The sequence below is a fragment of the Ixodes scapularis genome, unplaced genomic scaffold, assembly GCF_016920785.2.
Source record: "Ixodes scapularis isolate PalLabHiFi unplaced genomic scaffold, ASM1692078v2 PGA_scaffold7__128_contigs__length_106722199, whole genome shotgun sequence".
NCBI classification, from domain to species: domain Eukaryota; kingdom Metazoa; phylum Arthropoda; class Arachnida; order Ixodida; family Ixodidae; genus Ixodes; species Ixodes scapularis.
In genome coordinates this window covers 48,485,741-48,513,034 of record NW_024609882.1, presented here as the reverse complement: position 1 = coordinate 48,513,034, position 27,294 = coordinate 48,485,741, and the positions used below count along the sequence as shown (strand labels likewise).

The window sequence follows — 27,294 nt, the reverse complement described above, 5'->3', positions numbered from 1 at the left end:
CGGCCAGGTCTTTTAAAAGTGCAGAAGCTAGGTATGACGCCGCGCTATTCGATTCGAACTACTATTCGCACACCCCTAGAAAGCAGCGTTCTTTAAGGGCGAAAATCCAGGTATTTCCTCGAGGTAGTACGTGAGGGCCGTTCCGATAACTTTCCGTGTATCTGCGCTTTCCCTTTCTTTTCTTTTTTTAATGCGAAACCATTAAATGTCCCACGGAGCAAAGCCCGCGTTGCCTGAAACATCGAAACGAGCAATGAATTCCCATTGGCTGCCACGCGTCATATCAGACGCTTCGTCAGGGAAGTCGGCGGGGCACCCCAGTTCAAAGCGGACGCGCCTCAGAAACAAAACACAAAGAAAAGCACGGAAACGCAGATTCATCGTTATGGAAGCCGTAGATGCGGAAGGGGCGACGTGCCTGCGCAGTGGGGAAGCGCGATGTCATCGCCGGAGCGCCTTGTGAGAAAGGAAGACGTGGCGCACTGCTTGTAGGAATGCGCTGCGTGTAAGAATGTTTTCGTGTTCTTACACGAAAGCAGTCTTAAGCGTATTTGACTAACTTTTTTTTTTTTTGCGAGCCAATCATTTTTGCGTGCCTGGCAACTAGGTAGAACACCCCCGTAATAGTGAAAACAGAAATTCCCAAGGTTCACAATGTGTTGCACCTTGCAACTATTCCGCGAAGTAACTGTGAACATAAATACAGTTCAATCTTGGTTGCGAAGATTGGATTGTACCAATCAGCAATTTTATGTGTTTTCACCGAGTGCACGCCGAGCACGCGAAACCTTTCCATTGCAAGACACCTACGTCTCGAAAAAAACTGGCAGTTTCTCTTTCTATATCTTTGTGTTTTTTTATTTTTTTGTATATATCAACTGCTGAAAAAGAAAACGAGCAGAGCCAACTCGGGAAGTATGGCCAAAAAACCTAACTGCATCGATCTCCGGGTTTGCGCCAGTCCGGGAAGGAAATAGTGGCCTTAGAGTTCGACGTTAACGGTGCGCCGGCCGTAACGGCTTCTCGAACCGAAAAAGATTATATTCGCCCGTGTCCCGCGGCCATCAGCATGCATAAGAGATGCCGGCCGGGTTTCACTCGGAGACTTCCCTTTTTGCCGCTATAGAATATATTTCACGCGCTGGACGGCGCTTTCGCTTCATGCGCCTGGGTCCGCGTGATGGACAAGAAAGGTGAGATTGAATGCGTGAATAGAACTTGCCCTGTGCACCTTGTGCGCAAAGTCCTCGCAGGCAAAGTTATTGCGATAACTAGAACCTGCGATCTGTATACCATAAAAAGGACAATCAAGTGCCCCGGACAGTTTTTAACTGCAAAAAGAATTTACGTAAATCACAATACAAATTTACCATAAAATATTTTTCAGTGTGATATTTACTTTTCCTGTCTCTTGTCGTATTGAATGCGATTTCAAAACGTGCTTAAATTTTAAAACGTTAACCTCGAAAAAAAAAAAAAATAGTTTTGTAAGTGTTGCAAGGGACTGAGAACTCCTCAAAAATATTTTTGGAGATCTGAATAAAGCACTTCTGTGACAAAAAATAAAAAGCTATTATGAGGAAAACATTTTCGCGTACTTTCCTCATCGTGACACTCGTTTTGAATTATTTGACAGGTTCTTTAATAATCGCAAAAAAAAAAAAAATACAAGACATTGGCGCCGCTTTAGCGCCGCTGGCTGCTCCTGATTTAGAATATTGTTAGTTAGAAGTTAGGTACAATCTGGAAAATTGCTCATTTCTTGAAACTGCGCCCCTGAAATAGAACTTTATTTTGGAATCCCTCAAATGAGTCTTGCAACTTAAACATGGCGCTAAAAAGGTTTTTTGAAGTAATATTATCTAACGTTATGCCTCTCCTACCGAGCCTTGGAATATATTTTGTTTCTTTAGTGTCATTTTAAGTTCTCACTGAACATATTTGTTTGTCCTGTACATGCGAATAAAATAATTACAAAACATTGGAATATATGGATCCGAAGCAAACCAATGCGTTCCAATGCAAACCAATGGAATGGGTTAAACCATCCATAAGAGGACAGGTTAATAAAAGAAAGGTCCGGTTCGAGCGGCGTTCGAACCCTCATTCCACCTCGTGGCAGCATCGCGCGCTGCACACTCTGGTAAGCTTGCGGCATTACGCATCCTCTGATAAACAATGACCGGCTGCTATTTCAAAGAGAAGCAAAATAGAAAGGCAATTAACCCCATAACAAACTGTTGACATTCTCACATTTCATCACAGTCAGAGTTCTGTCGGGCACTTGTCGTGGGAAGTTCGTTCTTGTTGCCGTTCGCAGTCAGCTGTGGTTGTCAGGAGGTACAAGAAGATAAAAATAATGTATTCGATTAAACAGCGAGTACATCCAACCGAAATAAGGTAGTTAATTTGATGTCAAACTTTTCTCTTTAAGTTTTGCCACACAAGTTGGCCCCATTTAACGTTTAGTTTTAGTTTTAAATTCGGTCAATATTTTCTACCCGTGATAATATTGAGCCGGTTAAAATTACCAATAGATACGCTTAACCTTATGAATGAGCAGGAAGAATAAACACAAAACAAAATTGAGAAGGGTGAACTTAAGATCTCACTTCTGGCCATTCCGTGCGATTTTTGATCAAGCACGTTGATTCACGGGGAGGGAAAACCATACTTAGTGATAACTTGTGTGGTCTATAGTGATAGTGGCAATGCTGTTTTACATGCTGACGTATTTTTGTTTCCGTATTACGAAGCAGACAATATTTTGAGGTGCAAACGTATATCTGCCTTTTTAATTCACCTACCTCCTTTCGTGAAGTGATCTGATTGACTTTCTAAACGCTATATGTCAAATCAGATGTACATAAACGATCAGTAAGTCCGCAAATTGCCTGGAGTAAATTTATCATATTGACGAAAAACCAAGAGACGAGGATAACATTAGAGACAAAGCGAACAAACAATTTAAGGTTCTTTCTATAGTTTCATTTTAATCTAATTTTAGCAAGTGTAGTGTTCTTCGTAAATATATAGACTCACATGCATTTTATACTGGACTTGGCCTATCTTTTGCTCTAAACAAAGCTCAATACAAGCAAAGTAGGTAGGAAGTGTTTGAAAATGCAATGATGCCGAAATTACTGCTGTCGTTACGCTGATTCTCTACGATATACGTTAACCTTTAAAGAAGGGGTTCCGACTCGACGAAAAATGCTAATTCCAACCTCGCCACAGTCTACGTTTTGTTGTCTTCGAAGATTTAGTCTGTTCCCCCTGGCATCGGCGTCTTCGAATGCAGTCTCCACAGCTTCCCGCTATCGCCGCCTACGGTCAGCACCTTCTAGATAAGAAAGCCTAAGTGCTGGCTTGTTCTTCGTCACTGAAGAAACCCGCCGTAGGCCTGAGATTGGAGACGACAACGGCGCAAGCGCTGGATTAAAACCATAGAGAACACGACTTCTAGCCGAACGCTGACGACGTAGCCGTATTTCATCTGTGCCTAGAGTGGCCTTATTTAGTGACGCCGGAAAACTCAGTCCTTGGTCATTTTGATCTTGGGGGTGTTGCTATGTTCCGCATACTGTTGTAATCGAAGAGCCACTCTCTCCTTACGGGTGCCGGCGGCTTTGCGCAAACGCCTTGATCGCTGTGCCTCGGTTTTACGTTTTCGCGTACGTTGTGGCAACCCCACTTCTCGATCACCTGCTCTCCCGCTTCCGCGGTGAGTCATTAGAAGCGCGCCAGAAGACTCCATCGTGCAAGAAAGAAAGTAGACGTGGCGACCGAAAGAACGGAGCGAAAGAGTACCGCGGATATCCAGCAGCGGAATGACGAAACCAGTCCAATCCAGTCCAGTCTTACCGGGACCACGACCGCCCAAACGAAAGACGGCTGCATGGTTGCCAACGTTTCTCCGAGAGTGCTAATGTACTGAAAGCGCAGCTGCTAGAAGAAGCAAAACATAACTGCCTGAGTGACCGAGCGTGCAGGCGCGCTTTCATTCTGTTTTTTCTCCTGCAGCTACGTTTCACAAAAGTTCAACACTTTTCGAAACCCTTACATAAATACCGCGCATGTGAGGCGTAAGGAAGAACACGAAATTAGTATTGAAGTAAACTATCATAAATGTAAGTAGGAAACGTTGTGCGGTCATATGTTTGTAATATTCGTGGTTTATTGACGTTCCATGGTACATGCGATGTCGACGCCTGCCCGGGCCACACCCGTGTCACGTGATCGTTCCCGTCGTCGCTCTCCGACGTTCCCTGCTTAGTGGCGCCCCCTAAGGGTACAATATTACATCTCTCTTTTCTCTTCTTTCTTTTAAGTCGTGAAGTTTTGGTCTGTGTACCGCGCAGGAGGTTTTGCTCTTCTAGTACTCTGTCTTAGCACAACCCTATTCCTCTGATGTGACAGTCCCTCCTCGTCCTGCACAATGTATGAGCGAGGTTGTTTTCTTGCGAGATCGATGGCTGGTGCCCACTGGTGGCTTTCCTGATTTCTGACGTACACAGGTTTTCCTGGTTTGAGATCAGGCAGTGGTACGGTTCCCCTGTTGTAGTGCTTTGCTTGTTTCTTTTTGTGGTCGAGTAGTTTCTCTGTTACTGTTCCTTGATCCGGTGAGTTCTTCTGCAAGAAGCTTGGATGTGCGGGAACTTGTGCTCGCATGTGGCGGTTCACGAGGCGCTGTACCGGAGATTTTAGAATTCCGTCCCTTGGCGTATTGCGCCACTCCAGCAGTGCGTCACAGCACTCCTGAGTCGCAAAACGATGCATGTTCATCAACTTCTTTGCTTTCTGCACTCCCCTCTCCGCCATCCCATTTGATCTTGGGTAGTATGGGCTTGACGTCACATGAGCGATACTGTGTTGTTCACAATAGCTGGCGGAGACGGAACTGTTGAACGGAGGACCGTTGTCCGTGATGATTTGTAGTGGCAGCCCATGTAGGGAAAAAGTAGCTGCACAGCTGTTGAGTACACTTAGTGCATTCGTCTTGTTCATGAGGTGGACTTCGTAGAAAAAGGAATAATAGTCCACTACTATCACGTAGTGCTTCCCTTGATGTTGAAATATATCCCCAACAATGCTCTGCCAGGGTCCCGTTGGGGCTGGATGACTCCGTAGGGGCTCGCGAGGTTGTTGGTGCTGGTACTGCATGCAGACTTTGCAATGTTGTACCGTTTCCTCAATGTCACGGTCCAGTCCTGGCCAATACAGCACCTCTCGGGCTCTGTGTTTGGTCTTCTCGATGCCCCCATCTGATACGTGCAGAAGGCAGAGCACCTCTGGTCGAAGTTTTCTTGGGACTATTAGCCGGTTGGAACGAAGCAGAAGTCCTTTCTCAGCATGAACCTCGTCTCGATAGGGCCAGTAGGATCGAAAACTCTCCCGAACAGGCATCTTGTCGTTTGGCCACTCCGCCTCTACGTACTGTAGCAGTATCTTCATGTCTTCATCTTCCACGATGGCCCCACAGAACTCCTCCAGCTTCTTGTCCGTGACTGGGAGGACTTCCAGCGTGTTCATCTCATAGTCTTCGTTGTACATGCCACTTGATGGATATCCCGATAGGGTGTCAGCTACGTAGAGTTCCTTGCCAGGTTTGTACTTCACCTGGATGTCATACTTCTGCAAGGTCATCCGCATCTTTTGCAGTCGAAGAGGGCACTGGTTCAGTGGTTTCTGGAAGATTGCTTCTAGTGGCTTGTGGTCACTTTCAACTTGGACGGTTCGTCCGAACATGTAATCGTGGAAACGTGTGCATCCGTGAATGATGGCAAGGAGTTCCTTTTCAATTTGCGCATAACGCACTTGAGTCTCCGTTAGAGACCGTGACGAGTAGGCCACAGGTTGACCTCTTTGTAGTAGCACCGCTCCTAGTCCATGAGAGCTGGCATCAACTGAAAGGGTGAGAGGCTCCTGCTTGTCATAAAATCGCAACACTGGGGCCTTTATCAACGCTTCCCGCAGTGCCTGGAAACTGCTCTCGTGGTGCTCGTCCCAGCTCCACGACACGTCCTTCTTCAAGAGTTCTCGTAGTGGAGCACCGAGTTCCGCGATGTGCGGAATGAACCTGTTCACATAGGCGATGACTCCGAAAAATTTTGAAGTCTTTGGTGTTTTGTGGCCTTGTGATGCTGAGGACGTCGCTCACTGGCTCTGGGTCCACCTGTAGGCCCTTGTCTGAAAAGATGTGACCCAGGTATCTTATTTCGGTCTGCAGGAACTTGCATTTTGCCTTGTTCAACGTCAAGTTGACGTTGTCAAGTTCAAGTCAAGTTCTGCAACGCTGCAGAACTGCCTGCAGTCTCTTATCATGCTGTTGTACAGTTTCTCCCCATGCCAAAATGTCGTCTACCATTACCTCAACGCCCTCAAGTCCTTCGAGAACGTGAAACATTGTCTTCTGAAAAATTTCAGGTGCAGCTGAGATGCCGAAGGGCATCATTGAGGAAACGGTAGCGTCCAAAAGGGTTTGCAAAGGTGCACAGGTAGGAGCTCTTCGTATCCAGCTGAATTTGCCAAAACCTTGTAGAGGCATCCAGAGCTGAGAAATACCTCGCCTTATGCACGCGTGTTGCGATGTCTTCTAAGGTTGGCATGCAGAAATGCTCCCGTAGTAGGACCTTGTTGAGTGTTTGGGGATCCATGCAAACACGCACCTTGCCGTTGCTTTTTCTTACCACTACGATTGGGTGAACCCATTCCGTAGGTTCCGACACTGGTGTGATGATTTTCTCTTCGAGCATTCGATCCAACATTTTTTTTAGATCATCCCTGATCGCTGCCGGTACATTTCTTGGCTGGTGAACTGCACCTTACGCGTCTGGCTTTAGCTTCATACTGTATTTCACGCCTTTGATTGTTCCCAGTTCCTCAACCACATCTTCATACTTCTTAGGAAGATCAGTTTTCTTTGGTTGGAGGGATGCGACTTTTCGAAGGAGCTGTAGTTCTTCCGATACCACTCCGTTCAGAGTCGTAGGCACGTCCTGTTTTACAACGTAGAAGTCGACGTCCGAGACACACCCCTTGTGCTGCACGTGCAAAGTGCTCTTGCCATTTGCAGTCTGCACATGCCCGAAGAAAGAACTAAGGCGTACACTGCATTCTCGAGCTGGGCGTTTGGTTAGAGTACGAAGCAGCCTCTCAGAGATTACACAACAGTCTGCCCTTGTGTCAAGCCGGCAGTTCACAGGCTGACCTTCAGTGGACACTTCCGCTTCCGAGGCTTTTCTTGAGTGTGCTACAGCACTAATCACGAAGGTGTCATCATCGTCACTGTCCTGTTCATGCAGCTGCCTGACATTCTGGTTAGCAGTTTTCTGTTTAGACTCTCGGAAACCTTGTTTCTTTGTGGTACGGCACACCCGCGCGAAATGTCCCTTGCGTCCACATAGCTTGCATGTGGCTGTTTTCGCTGGGCATGTTCCACTTGTGTGAGGGGTGTACCCGCACTGAGAACACTGCTTTCGTCCTAAAAGCCCGCACACTTCTGGCGTCGCTGTTGCAGCCTTGGCCGCTTGTATCTCTCGAAACTGTTCAGCTCCTTTTTCTGCCGTTCTGCATTGCTGGATCACTTTTTCCAACGTTGGATCTTCGTTGATGAGTTTTTGCTGTAATTTCTTGTTCTGTGTTCCAAGGATGATTCGACTGCGCAACATCCTGTCGTGCGTTGACCCGAAGTCGCAGTCCGCGGCAAGCGTGCCAAGCTCCGTCAGCCAGTCGTCGAACTTCTCTCCTGGTTTCTGATTTTGCATTCCAAAAACGAACTCGCATGTACCATGGAACGTCGATAAACCACGAATATTACATGGTGCCAGAAGTGGGATGAACCCACGCCCACATTCGTGGTTTATTGACGTTCCATGGCACATGCGATGTCGGCGCCTACCCGGGCCACACCCGCGTCACGTGATCGTTCCCGTCGTCGCTCTCCGACTTTGCCTGCTTAGTGGCGCCCCCTAAGGGCGCCACTAAGCATACCTTCCCAATTTTTCATCACAGGTCTGTGGAATTCTACAGAATGCCAATGGGGCAGAGTTTGGCTAGAGAGCTAATTGCCAATATAAAACTAATTATCCCTCGAGCAATATATATGGGAATTAACTATTCTAAGCAAAAAAATTAGATATACCTATCTCAACATGATTAGAGCATGAACGTGTCTGCGCTTTGCGATTCACCAATCGAAAGTTTTCACCCTCACGTTTTAGTGATGCCAGTACCGTTACTGCCATTCTGGTAGTGGACAGATAACTCAGTGCTCTGAAAACATATTAGATTGTCACGATTCTATACCGCGCCGTCAGGAAAAAGAAAAATAAACCCATGTGGCGGGTTCGAATCTCGGCCGAGCTGCCCGCAATCTGACGGAGGCTTATTGCGGAGAAGGCGCCGTGTAACCGAGATTTCGGTTGCATGTCAAAAGATCCCCAGGTGGTCGAAATTAATCCTCAGTCCTTCGCTGGGGCGTGTCAGATGCCCGTCGTTGGTTTGGCACGTCAAACCCCCAAATTTGACTTTTTTAGGAAACAATAAAGCAGCTGCTCCTATAGAAAATGCCGCTTTTACTTCGCCTGCCTAAAGGCTTGAAGCAGCCGAAGCTAGGAGCTTATGAATCAAATCAGACAGCGCCAAAATCACCCAATCGTGGTTTTCACCATATTTCCGTACGTGTTCTGTTATCGCTGAACCAATTAAAAGCAGTAAAGACCCAGTGACTTGCGATTTTGACACTACTTTATTGATCCCACTAGCTCGTAGCGTAGGTTGCGTCTAAACGTAAGCTGAGAAAAAGTACAGTTGGAACATTTTTGGAGCAAACGCAAGTGCTGTGCGTTTCCGAGAGCGTTTCGTACACCACACAGCGCATGCCCATCGTCGCCTTGCGCCAGTTCAAGACGCAGTTTGGACACCGCAGACGCACAGTGGTGACGAGGCTGTATCCTTGCTTACTGCAACATATTCGCATACGCTATTTGTAAACTCATGAATGATGCACGTTTGTCATAGGCTAAGCTATCTAACGTCATTTAACTGGGATTCGTGACCGTTTCTCCGCGTGTCCTCCACAATGTTCTAGTCTTCTTTGCACAGAAACTCACCATTAAGTTCACCTGGAGTCGATTAACATTTGTAATAAAGCGTATTTTTGGCTCTGAAGTCCGTACTGTACGCAGATTTTTGTTCTAATGCCTGATAAATGCAAAGTGGCAAAGTGGGAAACGTTCACCTTAGCTGCATATTATATTGCATTACGGCATTTGGAGCAACTGCATTACGATGTGTTTTTTTTTAATTATTTTTCTCTGCTGAAGCAAAGCGCGTTTAGAAGCTAGATGGGAAAAATTGACTCATAGTGTCTAAAAATTTAAACACAGGACCACGTTACCCAATGTAACAATTAAGCCCGAGCTTGTTGTTTTAAGGTTTCCATCGTATATCATTAAAGGGACGCTGACAGGGTATTTCCGCTCGCCAAATTTTTTATTTATACTTGACATATGAGAGCCCAAATTTTCAGTACACAATTTTCTGCTCCAAACCCTTTTTCTTTCCGCCCGAAAACCGCCGATTGAGAACTGGCCGATTTATGTCGCGCAAACTTTATTCTCCTTGGTCACGTGCCGTTTACTATTTATAGACGCGCACACCAAATATAATCAAAGTCGTGGGTCCTTAAAGGCACACACTCTGTACTAAAAATTGAAAAAAATATGACGCCAACATTTGTCGCTTCTTAAAAACTACAAATACGCTGACTAAAAAAATAAATAAATAAACAAAGTTTCACGGAGAGCCGGGAGCACTCTGTGCATTCTTAACATGGTGTCGTATCGCGGGGGTCACGGACTCGATAGGTGAACGAAGCGGACAAAGCGATGGCGGCGGAGGACGCGCTTCGAAAATCTACGTCAGAAATGTTGTTCACGGCACCGGCGAATCTGTCTAGCTTCAAAAAAAGAACTCGCTTAGCGATCAAAACAACTTACTAACACGAATTGGTAGAAGCGTAAAAAACGCGCAAAGGTCAGCACGAACTGTTTGACTTTTGCGTTCTTCGTGTGACGTGCGACGTGCGCGAGTTCCGCTTGCTACGCACTGCCGAAAAAAAAAAAAAAACGCGTTCGGGTGTAGTTATGTGAGTTCCGGCCAACTCTCTCCCTCTTATACATTTCTTCTTTCTTCCCAATTCGGTTTTGGTTTTGAGCAGTTGCGTTTTTGAACTTTAATAAAAATATACGTGAGGCTGTAGAAAATATCGATTGAGTATTCTTTTCAGACCATATTAACAAGCATAACAAAACTAAATATAAAAAATTTCGGCGTGTCAGTGTAATCTAAGAAAAAAACTCGCCATTCAACCACACAAATGTGTACTGCAACTTAGCCTAGAGATCTGTGTAATAGAAACACGAATAAAAAATGAAAAGACGTTTATGTGAAACTAGAGGGCAGCCCTCGAGGAGGAGGAGGGGAAGGTACGAAGGGGACGGTACGCCCCTCCTCCTCCCCTTCTCCTCCTCCTCTTCGCTCCTTCCCTCCACTTCCTACTTTCCTCCTTCTCTCCTCCGGCCGCCGGATTTGTTCGTGGGTGACGTGACAGGAAGTCATGATGTCAGTCTCCCGCTAAATTTAGCGAGGAAACTGAATTGTTTTTTCAGCTCACGTGACGATTGCCCCGCTAAAGTTTGCGGCAAAATGTCCCTGCTAAATTTAGCGTGAAAATTTTTCCGCTAACTTTAGCGGGCAAACGTCCCATAATGCAAGGTGCGCAATTACGCCGACGGCGACGTCGACGGCGACGCCGACGATAACGCCGACTCCGCTCAAACCGGAAACAGGCGCCTAAGAGCTGCGCTCTAAAATGAGAGAAAAATTTGAACTACACGAAGTATTGCGAATATTCCATTTGTATTGTTGGTAATAGGGGATTGGTGGCCGAGTGGACTAGCACACACACACCAGCTCGGAGCACGTGGAGTGAAAGCTCGCGCAGCAGAATCGAGGGATTCTTGGTTCAATCCCCTCCCCTGCCTGGTTCAATCTGGATGAGCATCGTACCGGTGTGTGGTCGTGTATCACTACTGTGTGATGCACTTTAAAGACCCCAAGCTAGCGGCTGTAGTGAACTGATTAAATTCATCACCTATAGTTGAGAGACAAGTCGCCCGTTGAGGCAGACTAATTTCAGGCTGTTTAAACATACACACACCACAATTTGTTTCTGTCTTTTATAGATGGGTAAAAATACAACCGATTACGGCGTAGGTTGAAACAAACTGGGTAACCTTATCCCGGAAAGACTGGCAGTGAGAAGTCGTGTCACTATGAAGCCCGTTGTTCTCGACGTGATCCGTCACGCTTTACATATACAGCTGTTTCAATTAGCCGGTGTGTTGCACTCATGAATTCTCCAATCCCTCAGTTGCGTGTTTTTTTTTTTTTTAATTTTATTTGGTTGCGTTTCTTTTCTCGAGAAACAGTTAAATGTCGCCTCTCTTGGTTGAGCATTCCTTTAAATTTTTTTTTCTATTTCTCCGTGTGGCGGAACGACTCTTGTCCAAGTGTTAGGTATGGAAAAAGTTTGAAACCCACCTTCTGCTATTGACGGGAACCACTTCCACATGGTGACATGCACAAGCAAGGAGATTCGGCTAGGTTTTAGCAGGACCAGAAATGTATCGCAGTAATTCCGAGTTTATACTTTTATTATTTGAATAAACTAGCATGTTCGCCTAATCTTGGTAGTAAGAAGGAAACAATGAGGAATAATTAATCAAGCAAAGGAGACCAATTTTGAATTTATAGTTTCTTTTCATTGCACACTTCTAAAAAATATTTCACTTATACTGCAAAGTGTTTTATTAAGCTGTATCGGCAATGCCTGCATAATTTAATTTCTCTATGATCTTCATCTTGGACCTCATATTTCAGCCGATTATGAGATTTCGCATAACTGGTGTACGACGTGAATATTGGAATTAATCGCTCTGAAAGTGCATGGGAACCATTTATCAAAGATATATAAAAAATAGAACCAGTTCGGAGGGCGGGCAGTCAGTTTTATTTGTGATAAATTCAAACAATCCTACTCTTCCTCCTCACTAATGCAGAGAAACAAAATTGACTTGTTACAGGAAAGAAGAAAAAATGCTAGACTCAAGTTTTTTTAATCTTCGTGCACATGATAGGCTTTCTATTAATCGAGACTGATATATACAACCCGTTAATACGAAACAAATCATTCATTATCAGCCACACTTACTGCCTCCTTACTTTGCTCGCCCCAACCTATTTAAATGTACTTCTTTCCCCAGAACAATTAGTGACTGGAATTCTCTGCCCAATGAATTAACCGCTTTCTCCCACTTCACGACTGCATAAGTTTTCACTGCTACATTACCTTTTGCTGTGGTGGCTACTTATGCTTCGTGTAAACGTCCTTTATTTGTATTTCCTGTTGAATTTATTGCTTGAATATTGTCGAATGCTCAATGTAGTTTACTATCTTGTATTCACTCCTGCTTGGACATTTTTTTGTCTGCAGTATGTTTTAAATAAATAAAAAATAAATAAATAAAATTAATTATACATTACAGCGCAGAGCGATGATAGAAGCCATTGTGAAACGATAACAAAAAGTGAACCTATAATTAACTTTTTATAATTTCTCGTAATCATCAAAACAGTGGTAATTATATGTAAACATTTAGAGGGTCTCCAGCCGCGACGTAGCCAGTGAGCAACAATAGCCGATTCTTCCTTTTGACTGGTTCGGGCTGAAACGACTTTCAGATATCATTGCCGATTTACGAATGTCGCTGCAATTCATCAAATACTCTCAAATTGAAGATGAATTTTGTCTATCTCGGCAGTCTAATATTTCAAGTTAACTTGCTTGAATTATTAGACAACAGAAGTTCAGTCGCTCATGGGATTGTGGCAAAACATTCCTCTCTAGATTGGTAAGTTAACAAGCACATAACGACCGCTAAAGTGTTTTATGTTGTTTACTTGAATCCTCCAGTATTAACAAAGATGAGCGATGGTCATCCAGATTTAAAAAAGAGCGAGTGGAGGGAGAAGGAAGGACATTTAATGAAACCCTAAATTAATCATAAAGTTCTACAATCGATGCTTTGGCTAAACGAGCTACGAGTGGAGGTGCGCGAAAATATTTTATTTTCACTGTTGTTCATCTCATTTCTTGCAGAACATAATTAATCGCAGCGGAGTTACTACATCCTGGTACACGGACCGTACATTGAAACACCTCTGAATTTGCGACTACCTTAGTGTTTAGCTGGCCAAATTTTAAAACAATTCCTATATTTGTTGCCAGCATAAGAAACTCAGGGCCTGTATTATTATCGTAAGGTTTTTTTGTTTTTTTTTAAGTGATCTGTGTTTCAGCGTTTCTATCACTTAGTGTGGCAACTCCCCTGGCTGTGCATCAAATACAATAATCGGGGCTCGCCAAAACCTGTATTTCTTAATTTGTCTGTGAATAGAATACTATAACTTGAAGATACGTTGTATTATTGGTGTTGAATCTCATTTTCAGTTGCAGAGGGATAGAGGCAGCGTTCGGGGGCGCAGATCTTTTTAGTCTAAGTTTCGCTGGCCCTGCTCAGCGTAGGGCAATTTATCTTACGAATGATTACTTGTTTGACCTCGTTTTAAATTCACCATAGACGCGCATTCGCATTCGTGGAAAACGAAAGTATGTCACGCAGGTCGGACGTTTGATTTGGCAAGTCAGGTTTGCATTGCTCGTTATCATACTTAAAAAATTAAAACAGCGCAAAAAACCCTTTTAACTTTTTAAGTATGTCATACCAACTCGCCCAGGCTTCAAATTTAGCGCTCGTTATCACTTTTGTATATGCAGTTTATGGTACATAAATGCCAAAACGTATGAATGTTGTGCTGTCTCACTCAAAAATAGTGTAAAAAGAAAGAGGAAGAGGTATCGGTCTGCTTCCAACACTGACGTCATGTTTGCTCTTAATTGAAGACGTCAAGTCGCATAACAAAAGTTAATTATCAAATATGTCAAATTAGCAGTGACCGATGAAAAAGTCTAGATATCATGCAAATAAAATGGAGCTTTGGTTGACTCTTAATACTCAAAAAAAGTTTCCTATTGTATTTTAATCAGCTGGCTTGAAGCGCACAAAAAATAAGGCAATGTAATAATGGTCAACATTCCGACAATCTGGAGCACGTTACATCATGATGGTAAAATCTGGATTCTAGTAGGATACGAAATTGCGCGGTTACAGTTTTTTTTTCAACTGGTGTATTGTATTAACACCAAGACAACGGCCATATACATTTTATGAACGAGGAGTGGGCATGATATAGATAGGCGTCTGCTTACCAAAACATTTAAAAAATATTTTGAAAGCACTGGAACGATAGTGCTGGGCAGTTGCAAAAAGGACTTGAATTCATCAGTTCTACACAACGTTTAATATTCAAAATATATTACACGACTTTTGAACGTGAAGGTTATTTAAATTCTTGTGTCGGTTTCATGCATCTTTCTTAAGATGTCTTGGCGCACTATATTCACTGACGGCGTAAAAAATGCAAGGCCTGGAAAAATTCTGAGCATCATAAAGGGAAGCTGAAGAGGTTCAGAAGAATACGAGTTATCGTATTTGTGTTTCGCTAAACTGTTTCTAAAGAACGTGCTGGAAATTCACAATTTTAGCGTATTTGTGCCCTTGAGCCCTTTTTACCACTAGAATAATGTTGAGATCTCTGTAGAATACGTCACGATTCCCTCCATGCACCGAACGCGACGAGAAGGAGAGCTTCAACGCTATTTTGAAAAGCACTGCTGTGGCTGCTTGGCGCATAAAACTGAAGTATAATGTTGATATTCGCAAGCCTAGAGGCCGAATAAACACGATTAAAGAGATTGAAGATAATTTTTTTTCTCAAAATAGAATTGTTTTAGATTTCACTAACGATCTGTAGCCGATAAAATTTCCGCATTAGTATTACATTAGTATTACAAAGGAAGGAGCCTGAAGATAGAAGCCGCGCTCTGCGTTTCTTTAGTTGTCAGCGGTAATATAGTTATTAGTCAGTGAGAACTTTGAAAACTAAAACATAGACTATAGTGAACGCGCTACTTGCTTTGCGATTAATGTTTTCAAGCCTGCATTCATGTATGTGTCCGTAACTACAACGTTGTATACGTTTGGCATCATGCTCCAGCATACCTCTTTATCAGGCAATAAAATCTTCAAATTCTGAACAATCGCTTCCGCCGTGTCGATCGATCCGAAACCGCTACCGCGTACACGATGCAGACGCTAAGCCAGCACCAAAGTCAAACCTCGGCAAACGACCAAACACGATCTCCCTCTCAACTTCCACGGCTCACCGAAGCCACCCCCCAACTCCACATCAACGCCCGCGTACGGACATCCATCATAGAAGCCGCGACGCTTGATAAATGGCCGAGTACGATGACCGTGTTTGAATAAATCATAGGGCCATTAAGGCGTCAGCGGCCCGACGCCACGTAGACCTTGCAAACGTCGGTCGAGGGGATGTCCTGCGTTGACTTCTTTGAGGAACGTGGTCCTCTGCCCGACGATATCATTTTTCTCTTGCGAGTTGTTCGCGGCGTGTCTGGCCAATGTTTCGCTGAACTGTTTCTAAAGAATGTGCTGGAAATGCACGATGGACCAGTTTTCAAGAACCACTGTCGATGTTTGCCGGAGGTAATCGAAATTGCGAGGTTTATTCACAGAAGACTGAACTACATTAATGGTGGAAAGTTTACTACTTATCAAGTAAGAAAATTAACTTAAATATAGGGTTTTCTAGTTTTGCAGATAAGACAGGACATACAGAAGGCGCACCGCGTTTTGACCTTGGCTCGGTGCTTGTGTGAATGTTTCCGGCAGTCACGCTAAGTTCTGCAAACCTTAGCTGGGGCACTTCCCTGTAAATAAAGAGGGAAGATAAATTTATGGAGACTCCTTCACAAATGCGGGTTTTTCAGCTAAATCTAGCCAGGAATCAAGCATGTCAACTTTGAATTTGCTTTCATGGGTTTGTCATGCACACTCATTGAACTTACGTTTCTATGCTGTAGAATTGAAATTCAGGTTTCTACAGATTTGACCTGTGTCTTACATGTCAGTGCGTTCGTGGAGAAAGCAAAAATAAGTATCTTATCTATTTGGTTGTGTTAAGTGTTCCGAAGGTGACGTGCGCAAAATGGGTAGTGGAGTAAACTGCATGTTCTGTGTTTTTTGTCTTTTTTGTTCTTTCTTGTCTCCGAGCTCAGGCTTTTTTTAAGATTACTCTTTTGTCAAATACATTTCCAGCTGTTGTGCAAACTTCGTTTTTGCACTTTTTTTTAATCTTATTCGTCGCTGTTTTTTTTTTACTCACATTCACTTTGTATCAACTTCTTTCTGCACTTACCTTTCTTTGATAGAGGTATTTTGCTGTGATACACATTTTGTAGAATTTATTTTTATGAAACCTTAGCCCTAAACAAGAGGAGCTGGATGAAAAAACCGATGCTTGTGTATGGAACCAAGAAAAGAACAAAAAAGGGGCACTCAAATTGTTAATTTTTTTATGTCCCTCCTTCTCCCTCGCTTTTGCGCGAGAAATTAATAAAAGTTCGCTAAAAGGTTTGTTGGGGCTAGCTGAATATTTGACATTTTGAAATGAAAACAGCGCAGCTGGACAAAGACGGAGAACAAGAACAGACGGGTCTAAACGGTGACGATAAACTGATAGTTTCATTTCGTTTCGCCCATTATATATGCACTTAAAACGCGCCAAAACAATCCACTCTTTTATTGCGTCGCTTACGTGTATATATGTTAATTGAAAACAAAACAAACAATCGGTTGGCAATCTGTGCTGAGTCTTGTCTGTTGTTCTCCGTCCTTGCCCAGTTGCGCTGTTTTTACCTCAGTAATTTATATTAATTTTGATGCGTTCATAATGGTCTACTGGGGTAAGTGTAGAGCCCGTCATGGACAAACCTAACACGGGTGTTACTGGTTTTTTTATCTTCTCTTGTTCCTGAAAGAGTTTCAGCAAAATTAAAGAAACCGAATGTGCGCAAGTGAGGCACAACATTAAGTGTCAATATATGTCGTTCTGCCCCGATCGGCGTAATTGAAAACCTTAAAATATTGAGCTTTATTCTGTTTCACAAATCTGAGCGCATCGGCCGCTGCGTTCCGATGGAACAAATAAAGCACTGCCAAAAACAAAACGCCACGGTGTTCCATATGTTTCTTTGCACGTGTTCTATTATTGAACAAACCAATGACGTACTGTGAGGTGCAGTGCTGCGTTTTGTTCTGTGGTTGATTGGTCTAGCCGTAGATAAGAAACTCACAAAGAAAATGAGCGCTGCTTAATTTGCTCCATCGGACTGTAGCCTCACCAATGGCCATGTTAAATTTAAACGGAATATAGTACCTCATATAAGGAAAAACGAGCTTAGCCACTAATTACGTATTCAAAAACAGCGCGAATAACACACGGACAAGGAGGAGAGAACACACAGGACGAGGCGTGTGTTCTCTCCTCCTTGTCCGTGTGTTATTCGCGCTGTTTTCAATATGGATTCCTACCAACTAGCCCAACTTTCCATTCTACTAATTACGTGTTTTACAAATTAGGTGCTGTTTTTGGTTGCTTCTTTGCTGATGAATTAAAAGAAAGGCTACAAAGGCTGAGTGAGCAAAACTGTGCAGCTGATAGACTGAACATCTGCTTCCACACTAGCAATTATAGAAAGCATATTACATTTATGATTTGTTTGTTGTTGCAGGGAAATACAGCGTTCTTCCTACAGGCGAACTGTATATTAGGAATGCTGGACCCAGCGACAGGCTAGGAAGCTACCACTGCAAAACGAAGCACCGCCTCACCGGTGAAGTGGTCACCAGTGCCTCGTCAGGAAGGCTCATCATTCAAGGTATCATCGCTATCATCTATGGCTATTGTGTTTGCTATGGCCAATACGATTGAAGCATTAACAATTTCAAAAGCCGTAGGCAAGACGCCGCTCGAACTAACATTTAATATAATGTGCAAGCGTCAATAAAAATCAGCTTTTATTGGTGTTTTTTAAGCAATAATGTATTGCTTAAATTTGAGTTCACGTCGTAAGTGACATTGGTTACTTGACAGTTGGTAGTCACGGCGCTAGAAGAGAAAAAAGTAATATAATAAGTGAGCTGGCACATAAATTTTGAATTAATAAAGCTGAAAAATGGTAAACTCTCTCAATTATATACGACTCTCTGCGAGAGTTATCTGCAGTTACAGACGCATGCTGCTATAGATTAATGCTGCCCCTCAGTGGAAAAAAACTGGGCAATTAGATACAAATGTTTAGAATGTTTTAATGAAAAAGAAAAAAAAAAAGCTCCTACTTCTCAAGTTTAATATTTCAACAACAGTAAAGAGCATACAAGTACAATCTTGCTTTACGGCGCTATTTGATTGCATCTTTTCCACAGCTCCTCAAGGCGCCGTCGCCCCCAGGATGACGGACACTCACCCAGTTGTCCTTGCTGTTGAAGGACAGGATATTGTTGAACTTGCGTGCGCTGCACAAGGATTTCCTGTACCTTCCTACCGGTGAGTTTGCTCGCCATACTGCGCTTATTTTTAAGTAATGGCTATTCACTTTTGTCACCTTTTATTTCTTTCTGATTCAGTGATTTGGCCATGTCATTTGCTTTAAAGTGATTGCTCTCTCTGGGAGCCCTGTACGGATCTTTCTTGCTCGTATTCTGTTCACAATAGAAATCAATCAATCACTTCATTTTCTTGAAGAACAGGAAGGCATTACATAAAGGGTGGATATGAGACGAGAAATGTCGTCCATGCCACATATTGTTTTATTTATTATGTGGTGGGTGTCGTGTTCAATAAACGTTGATGGGAAGGTGATGGCAGCAATCTGATGAAAAAAGACGTTCCGATCCGAACCTGTGCAGGGAAGAAATTTGGTGAGCGAGGTAGTGGTTCGGCGGCGTGGACGAGGAATTTGAAGTGCACGATCTTTACTTTGTGGTATGTGAGCAGGGGCTGTAATGCCCGGTGCATGGGCGAGCGAAGAATAACAAAACTTATGAAATAAACAGGCTGACGGTGTGGTTACGACATGAAATATTTGATAGGCCAAGGTGTCCCACGTTTCGATGATGATGCGCTGAATTGTAGGAAAAGGATGAATGCATGTATTATGTGGCGCAATTAAGTAGGGCTTTGACTGCGTTACTAAGATAGACTTGATATGGGCTCTAAATAGAATACGCGTATTCTAGCTTTAACCGTACGAGTTATTTTTTGGGCCAGTAGTTTTACGTGTTAAGGGGTGTGGTCGCGATGCTTCCGGAATCCCAGTGCTCTGTTTTCAAATGCGGTAATGTTGGTGATATGCGTGTGCCCCGATAAGTTGCTGCAATGTGTGTCACCAAAGTATTTATAGGATGCCACTAGTTCATCAGAGATGTTGGCGATGGCATATACGAACACATGGAGGTGGCGGCGGCGAAAGAAACAACAACCTGATTCGTTAGAATTAAGTTTCATTAGCCAATGTAAGAACCACTGTTGTTATTTGTTAAAATCATATTGGTGGTAGTCTGGTCAAACGCGTTAGTGACTGAGCGGTAAATAACACATGAATAGTAAATACAATATTAATAACAAGTTTATACAGCAAATAGGGCAAAACAAAAAAGCAGGTGTGCCTAAGCCAATGTAATGCTTGTGTGGCGTGTACCGGGCGGTGGAAGCACATACTTCACTTTAGTAACAATAAAGCATCAAGTGAACTGATGGCGCTAAACTTATGAAATGTTTTCCCGAACATTCTACAATTTCTTCAAGTGTTTTTGGAGTGCAATTTAGACTTCGATAGAAACGTGTAATCTGGAAAGGCGTTCAAATCCTTGTAACAAAAAAAAAAAAAAACACCTCATCACAAGTTTTATGTGGCGAGTACATATTATTCGTGAAATTAAAAAAAAAAAAAAACGTTTTGCTTATTTATGCACGGGGGGCAATACTCTCCGTCTTAAAATCACTATTTCAAAAGTTACGCTGCACTAGGGTGTGTAAAAAATTATGTCGAAAACAGAAAATGATCCTAAAGTATTTAATTGAAGGAACATACTGACTGATAGATATAGCTATGTGGGTGACAGTTAGAGTCGCGCAGAAATAACTGTTAAACACTGGATTTTTTTCAGGGGCTACGAATGCAAACAAGCTCAGTTGAAGATTTCACACTTTTAAAATTTTCTTTAAAACAGTTCATGAACGCGATTGCATAAGTTTTTAGCATTTAGTTGGCAATTTCAATATTAGTGTAACTGGTAAATAACAGTGTTGCTTTCATATTGTAATATTTTAGTATTGGCAACTGCCGAGATGCCGTTCACATAAATACGGAATGAGATACGGGACAGGATAGAGCCCTGCCGGACTCGAAAGTTCAGAGGGACGTTTGAACTACGAACGCCTCAGAACTACACAAATTGCGGACGTGATAGTAACCAATCTTTAAGAAATATGAAAATAAGGACCTCTGAATCCGACATGGTGCAGACTGTTAATCTGCGTTCTCTTTTTTTATTAACGGAGTTAAATGAATTTGCACTATTAACAATCAGGACGCAAATAGGACCAAAAGACGCAAGACGAAAGCAAATAGAACGCGTCTTCTAGGGACGTTTTCCCTCGCCCAACAACACGACCGTACTGCGAAGAAAAGATCCAGTGTTTCTCAAGAAAACGTCTCATGCATGCTAAAACTTGTTTTTTCTAGAATTTGCGATATACATGGTAGAATCTAAATTGGGCGGAATCAGGACAACAGATGACGATAGACTCGGTTGCAAACCGGTGCTATTATCGTTGTCTTCAAACCCTCGGATTGGCATCCAGTTTGAATTTTCTGTTAATAAGTGTTACTGGGCTTCTTTTTTTCTATCGGTAGCTTCTCAGATTTCTTCGAGCGATACCACCCGATATCATTTGAGTAAGGTTAAAGTTGAGGCAAGACTCAATTTTCTCTCTTATTTCTCCGTTATATATAGTTAAAGGTGTCGGGCTTGTCCAGTCGATAATCGGGTTATTAAAGTCTCCGACATTAAAGGATCTGCGCGTCGGGGTTTTCCATGGTGAGTTGGGTTAAGGTGTAGTTAAGCTTAAGTGAAAAATCGCAATAGCCGTGTTTGGGTTTATAGGAGACACTCAGCATCACAGGATGGAGGAGTCATATTATTTTGTGGTTTAATGCAATGTTGATCAGAGAGCACGAAATGTTCTTGCTCAATGAAAATACCTTCCGTTTGCGCGCCTTTACAATCGTTTCGGAAAATAATAAAATTTGAAAAGCAATTTAAGACCTCAGCACCAGTGAGGTCGCCAGTCAGCCGTGTTTCAGTTAGTGTCAGTATATTGCTATCTGATAATAACATGAGGTTTTACACAATTTCTCGTTCCGAAAAAAAACTGCGTATATTATACTTCATTTTAGCTTAAGTCCGGACGCAACGGGCGCTACGAGGGAACGGTTCCAATCAGGCAGCGCCAAAAGCGCAAGTCACTTGAGCTTTCCTGTTTCCGACTGGTTCAGAGATAATAGAACACGTACAGAAATGAGACCAACACCATGATGGTGCACTTTTCATGCCTTCTGATTGGTCCCATCAGCTCGTAGCAGCGGCTGCGTCAAAACGTAAGGTGAAACGAAGTACAGTGGATATTACTGAGAGCGAAACACTTGATACAGAGCGAGAATGTGGGTGGTTTTTGTTCATTGTTTTTGAGGATGCAAATGCTATGCCTGTTTTTTAACAATTGTGAGATCTCATAGATTATGTGGTGTTCTTGGTTAATGATTAGTGTCTTAAAGTGCAATGAAAATGGTGATGATTTAGTTCTATCAAAATCAACTGGATGATTCCTTACTTTCTGAACAGGTAGTCTTCACAATTGCTGGAATTATTCGCTTTATTTACCAAACTTTTTGAAGAATGGAAAATTTACAAACATTCGACGGCAGCGGTTAGGTGTGTTGCGCCCGAGACGGTGTCCACGCTTTATTTTCGAAGGGCTCCAGTAACGTTCAACATATCAGAGCAATGTTGAAGTATTCTTTGTTCCGATTGGGCAAAGGTGTCAGATGAGGAAAGATCAGGAAACTCTAAGATATCAAGTTATTGCGGCGCAAACAATTCCCGGCATCGTCCAGACGCGCCTCCAGATCGTTGACCTGACCACCCGTCTGGGCGGTGTCGGCTCAAATGGTGTCAAGATATGTTCGCAATTTCGCAAGGTTTTCACAATGGCTCTCTAGTATTGACATCTTTTGATGAGATCAGATGGGTATTTTTTTTTGCCGGTTTCATGTTGACTTTCGAGCCCTATCAAATCAAAAATTAGTTGGATTTGTACTGTTGTTAGCTTCTGCAGCTATGCCAGCAAATCCCCTGAAGTGAGACATCCTGAGGTAGCTTCAACGTCGCCCGTCAACGAGAGCAAGGAAAGAATGAGAATAACACATTCGGTGGAGATGGAAACGAAACACTGCGTGCTCGGCAGCTGCACTGAAAGAAGCAATTCATGGAATTTTGAATAAAATGTCCATATCATTTAGAAACATGCATGGCGAGGACAAACGGATTAGTGAAATCCGCTGATGCACAGACACCGAGCCCCCAGAGTTCCGCGAAAGTTGGGTTGCCTGCATACTTAGGCAGCCTTGATGATAGTATGCCCCAACGGGTGGCTTGTCTCTTAGCTGTAGATAACGAATTTAGCCAGTGCAGTACAACCGCTAACCAGGGGTCTTTAACGTGCACCAAGCAGTAGTGATTACCGGAACGCGTGTCGGCACGAAACTCATCCACGTCGAAACGGACAGGGAGTGGGGATCAAACTCAGAGGGTTCTGCAGCGAAAGCTTTCCAACTTGTTTCCAAGGTCCAGTAGCACAGTGATCACGTGTTGAATGGTGGTAAATTGCAACCTCATACGTTTTTTTCGGGGGCATCAAAGTGAAAGCCGTGGAGTTATGATCAACGAATCAGACAGCAGAGAAGAGAACAGCTCATGGGTGATGACAGAGGCCAAAACCTGCATAGCGCGGACAAGCGGATTAGCAAACTGCGCTGATGCACAGCCACCATCTCACCGCCCACAGCCACCGAGTGCACTGTTGCAATATCATGGGAGGCAGTGTCAGGAACTGGGCGCAGCTTTGGTCTAATGCTATTTCGCGGGCGACCAATGGCGTAGCCCCGCGCAAAGCTTGAAGAGTGGGCGGGGGAAGCGATGTCCTACTTCTTTTCACCTCCACTGCTCGTTAAATTGGTTTAATTTAGACAATAGTTCTAGGGTAACAGGGCAAAAGGCAGATTAACTCTGCTTGACGTGGCCCTATCAACCGTTTACAATGCTTGGCAGGCGAAAACAAAAAAAAAAAAAAAAAACATTAAGGGATTACAAGAAGATACAATAGCACATCAGCCACAATCAACACCGCCTGTCTGTACAGAGCTTATACAATTGTTAGTGCACTTAACACTTTGGAAATAAATCAGGCGGGTAATTCAGCTCATACCTAATGAAAATATAATATAAAAGTATTTACTCAACGTGACGTGACATGCTTTATACTAATTTTAAAGCTCTGTTTTGATGCACAATCTGAGATTGTTTCTCGAACGGCTGGATGTGTATTTAAGAAATCAGCTGTCAAGTTTGCTAATTGGTGATGTCCATAAATCGTCCTAGACCAAGGTATTCAAAGGAGCTGTGTCGAAGGCTGAATCGTGTATTACTAGGAAGAGTTACGTCAAAAAAACGTGTTGGACACTGGGTATTTGGTTATAGATATGAATTGAAAGCTTAAGAATAGTTGACTAATGACAGAAAACTGTGTTTAAAAAAGCAATGTGCTGCGTGGTCAGACTCAGTACGCTGAAGGTCTTCGATACAACATACTGCTATTTTGCAAAAAAAAAGAAAAAAAATCAATATTTGTTTTCGTCGTCAAACCCCAAACTAATAAACAGTAATGAACGAGAGATTCGCACAAAGTAGGAACTGCGTATTAGAGCTGAAGCATTTTTGTTTCATTGAGCGAAATACCGAATCCACAGAATTTTTTCGTGTTTTACTGACATTGCCAAGGCCTCTGATGTCATCTTTCCTATGGACCATTCTGCTTCGCTCATCTCAAAAAGAATGCTACAAGCGTATCTTCTTGAAGTAAACACCCCCCCCCCCCCCCCTCCCCTATTTTTTTTCCAAAGCATGTTAGAAGCAAAGTGAGTGATAAGCTTTGTGATGAAGGGAATTAAACTAAAGCAGAAATCCCGTTGCTCTTTTTTTTTAACCCACTAATATTTTGGAGTTCTAAAAACGCGAGTCCAGGAAAGCAGCAAATCTGTATATGTTGAGTACAGAAGTCATCGCCAAATCCTTATTTTTATTTCTCCCGACTTGATAACCCGATTCCAAAGAATGCGCCAAAAATCAGTTGGTAGAGCGTTTTAGTCCAAACACAATAAAGTCGTGCATTTCAATTTTTTTGACATTTCAAGCAGCCGCCTGACCGTAGGGCGATGCTTCTTGAGTGAAATGTGCTACTTCCGGAATCACCCCAAGGTTTTTTCACTTAAAACATAGTTTCAAGAAAATTCACTAGGAAGATCACGTGGACGCAACCGTGAACATGTATCTTGAACACTATTCTTTTTTACGTGTAGAAATCTTTCCGTATCAAACCTTATATTTAGAGGTCCGATTGTTTCAGTAAGTGCCGGTAAACCCCGGAAATCAAACCCCGAGATCGTTTTATTATAATCGAGGAAAAACAGCAAAAGCCATTTTTTGCAGCGGACCTAGAGCAAGAAAGATGTGAGCTTTACGTAAGAAAAATGTTTATCTACTGCCTCATTTTATTTTAACCAAAAATTCAGTGCCCATTAAAGTGTCTGCCAGGCTTTTTTAAGTTTAACCACACAGATTATCTTGATATCTTACCTTATGAGTGCGGAGACGTTTTCCCAGTATTAAGGTCATGCGTATGTTCCGGGGAGGTTGAGGAGTACCCATGACCCTATACAATACTCTTAAACATGATCCCGAAAAACTATGATGTTTTGTCCGACGCCGAGTTTAGATACCAGAAACCACCCAATTTAAGAAAAATTTAAAAATAAAAGCTACCTTTGAAAGCGAAACCAAACATTTCGAGAACATGGAAACGTACCTCCAATATCCGCCATTCAAAAGACGTCCACATCAAAGCTTTTACAAATAATGTCCCAGCCAAAATCACTCAAATCGTAGTACAATTAAAATATGTTGCCACGAATGAAATCATAAACCGTAGGCTGCGCATTTGAGCATCAAATAGAAAGAAATGAAACCGTTAGTTAAGCAATGGGGACTTGTTTTTTAACGGGAATAGCAGGATCATTAATGAAGCTCGGACGTTCGTCAAAGAGAAAGTGAGGACGATTTGAGCAACATTTACCGCGCAGCTAAGTTGATGAACAAAGCTGACAATAGACATATCGACTAACCGACGTTCACATCCAGCAATCAGTTTGTCATTCGACGTGTTTTAATCCGAGTTGACTACGCTTTATTTATATTTACCAACAATAAAAACTCTTAGACTAAGAACAAAATCACCGTTTTCTCAATCTAAGAAGTGTGATTTAAAGAATGACAACGTAACATTTGCAGACCGAAGAGCTGTGAGCATAGTAGCCGATTAGGAACTTGAACTTCAATTTAAGCAGGTTCATTTACTCCTCCATCGGATCACCAAAACCATAATAAAGCCTCAAGCGCCATTGGGTATTGCCTGTATCCTGTATCCTGTATTGTATCCTCTAAAGACAGAGAGCGCCGAATCGCCCTTGCATCTCAAAGCTCCATTGATGAGAGGCAAATCATACCGAACTAGATCTAGAACGAATCAGAAACGGTTATGTCATGAATTAAACAAATTCTGCGATCGGAGCAGATGAAAACGATATGAAAACGATTAGTTCGAGCATTTCGATATCACATTTGAATAATTATAATTGTACATTTGTTTATTCGTATACCTTTTTGTTGTAAGTCGTACCCACAGAGTTCTTCAATAAAGCAAGCAACCATGCATGTTTTACTTCGCGTCATATTTCTTAAAGAAGGCTTAGTGGCACAAAATTAGAAATAAACATTTCATGTTATTTCAAGCGTATTATGCCCGTTTCTCTGCAAATCGCACTTCTTTAAAATCGGTCTGACTGAAGTCATGCGGGCTAACGCACGCTCTGATAAAAATTATTCTCGCATAAGCCGAAGCTCGCTCCGTATGCTCCGAAGAATAAATCCCCTGGAAGGTTATTTCGGACTCGGGAGTTCCCATCCAAAAGTATTTCGGCACGACACTTTGCCACTAATCTCTTTCCAAAACCTCTTTCATTTCGAAAGAGGAGAGCAGCAATAAAAGTTTTGGTTCGAGTGGAAAAATAAAAACAAAAGCTACTCTTGAAATAAGTTCCTCGTCTCTTTAATCGCTGAGAAGAAAAAAATAATCACCTTTGAACCGGACCGCAAGTGCTTTCATCAAGTTAAACCCTCGTGGACTTTTGCTTTCGGCGTTAGCGTTGGAACTTTTCCTGGTCTCGGGTTACCGCTGTATCAGGTTCCCAAGCGCGCTCGCAGGTTTCTGCCAGCTTTCTATCTGACTTTGTCCTGTCGTCGATGCTATATTACCAGCGTCTTTTCATTAGTGCTGGGTGACGAACTCCGCAAGATGTCGGGTTTCCGCGAGGCGCTGAGTTGAAAATGTGTGGGTCTTCAAAACGACGCTCGATGTAAGTTGTGTTACTGTAAACTTAAATTGAACATTTTAGCATAGTTTCAGCTTACTTTGAAAAGTAAATGACGTTACGACCTACTACTTCATGGCAGTTTTGTGCTCAGCGTAAAATGAAACTAAACAAGATGTTGATAGATTGATCCGAACGTTTTTGAACTTTTAGGAAAACACTGTTTAATTATTATTGTTTATTGCAAAGAAAAAAAAAAAAAAACTCAACGGCGAAAAGTGCGGAACGCGACACCAAGGCATTGTTTCTGTTCTTTATTCAAATGTTTTTCTTGACAGGGAGAATATTATTGAACGACGAACCTTAAAGCGTAAATTAACTAATTCTAGTCTCCCTCAACATTGCTTTTTATTCGCAAT

The 27,294-nt window shown here is 42.7% G+C and overlaps 1 protein-coding gene across 1 annotated transcript in view; it reads left to right on the top strand.

The window, feature by feature from the left end:
* The window catches only part of LOC8027808 (Down syndrome cell adhesion molecule homolog), a 232,735-nt gene that overhangs the window by 54,698 nt on the left and 150,743 nt on the right, over window positions 1–27,294 (top strand). The window contains exons 4-5 of the mRNA XM_042286222.1: window positions 17,843–17,989; window positions 18,537–18,657. Of these exons, the coding sequence (XP_042142156.1) occupies window positions 17,843–17,989; window positions 18,537–18,657 (268 nt within the window). The remainder of the gene's footprint in view (window positions 1–17,842; window positions 17,990–18,536; window positions 18,658–27,294) is intronic.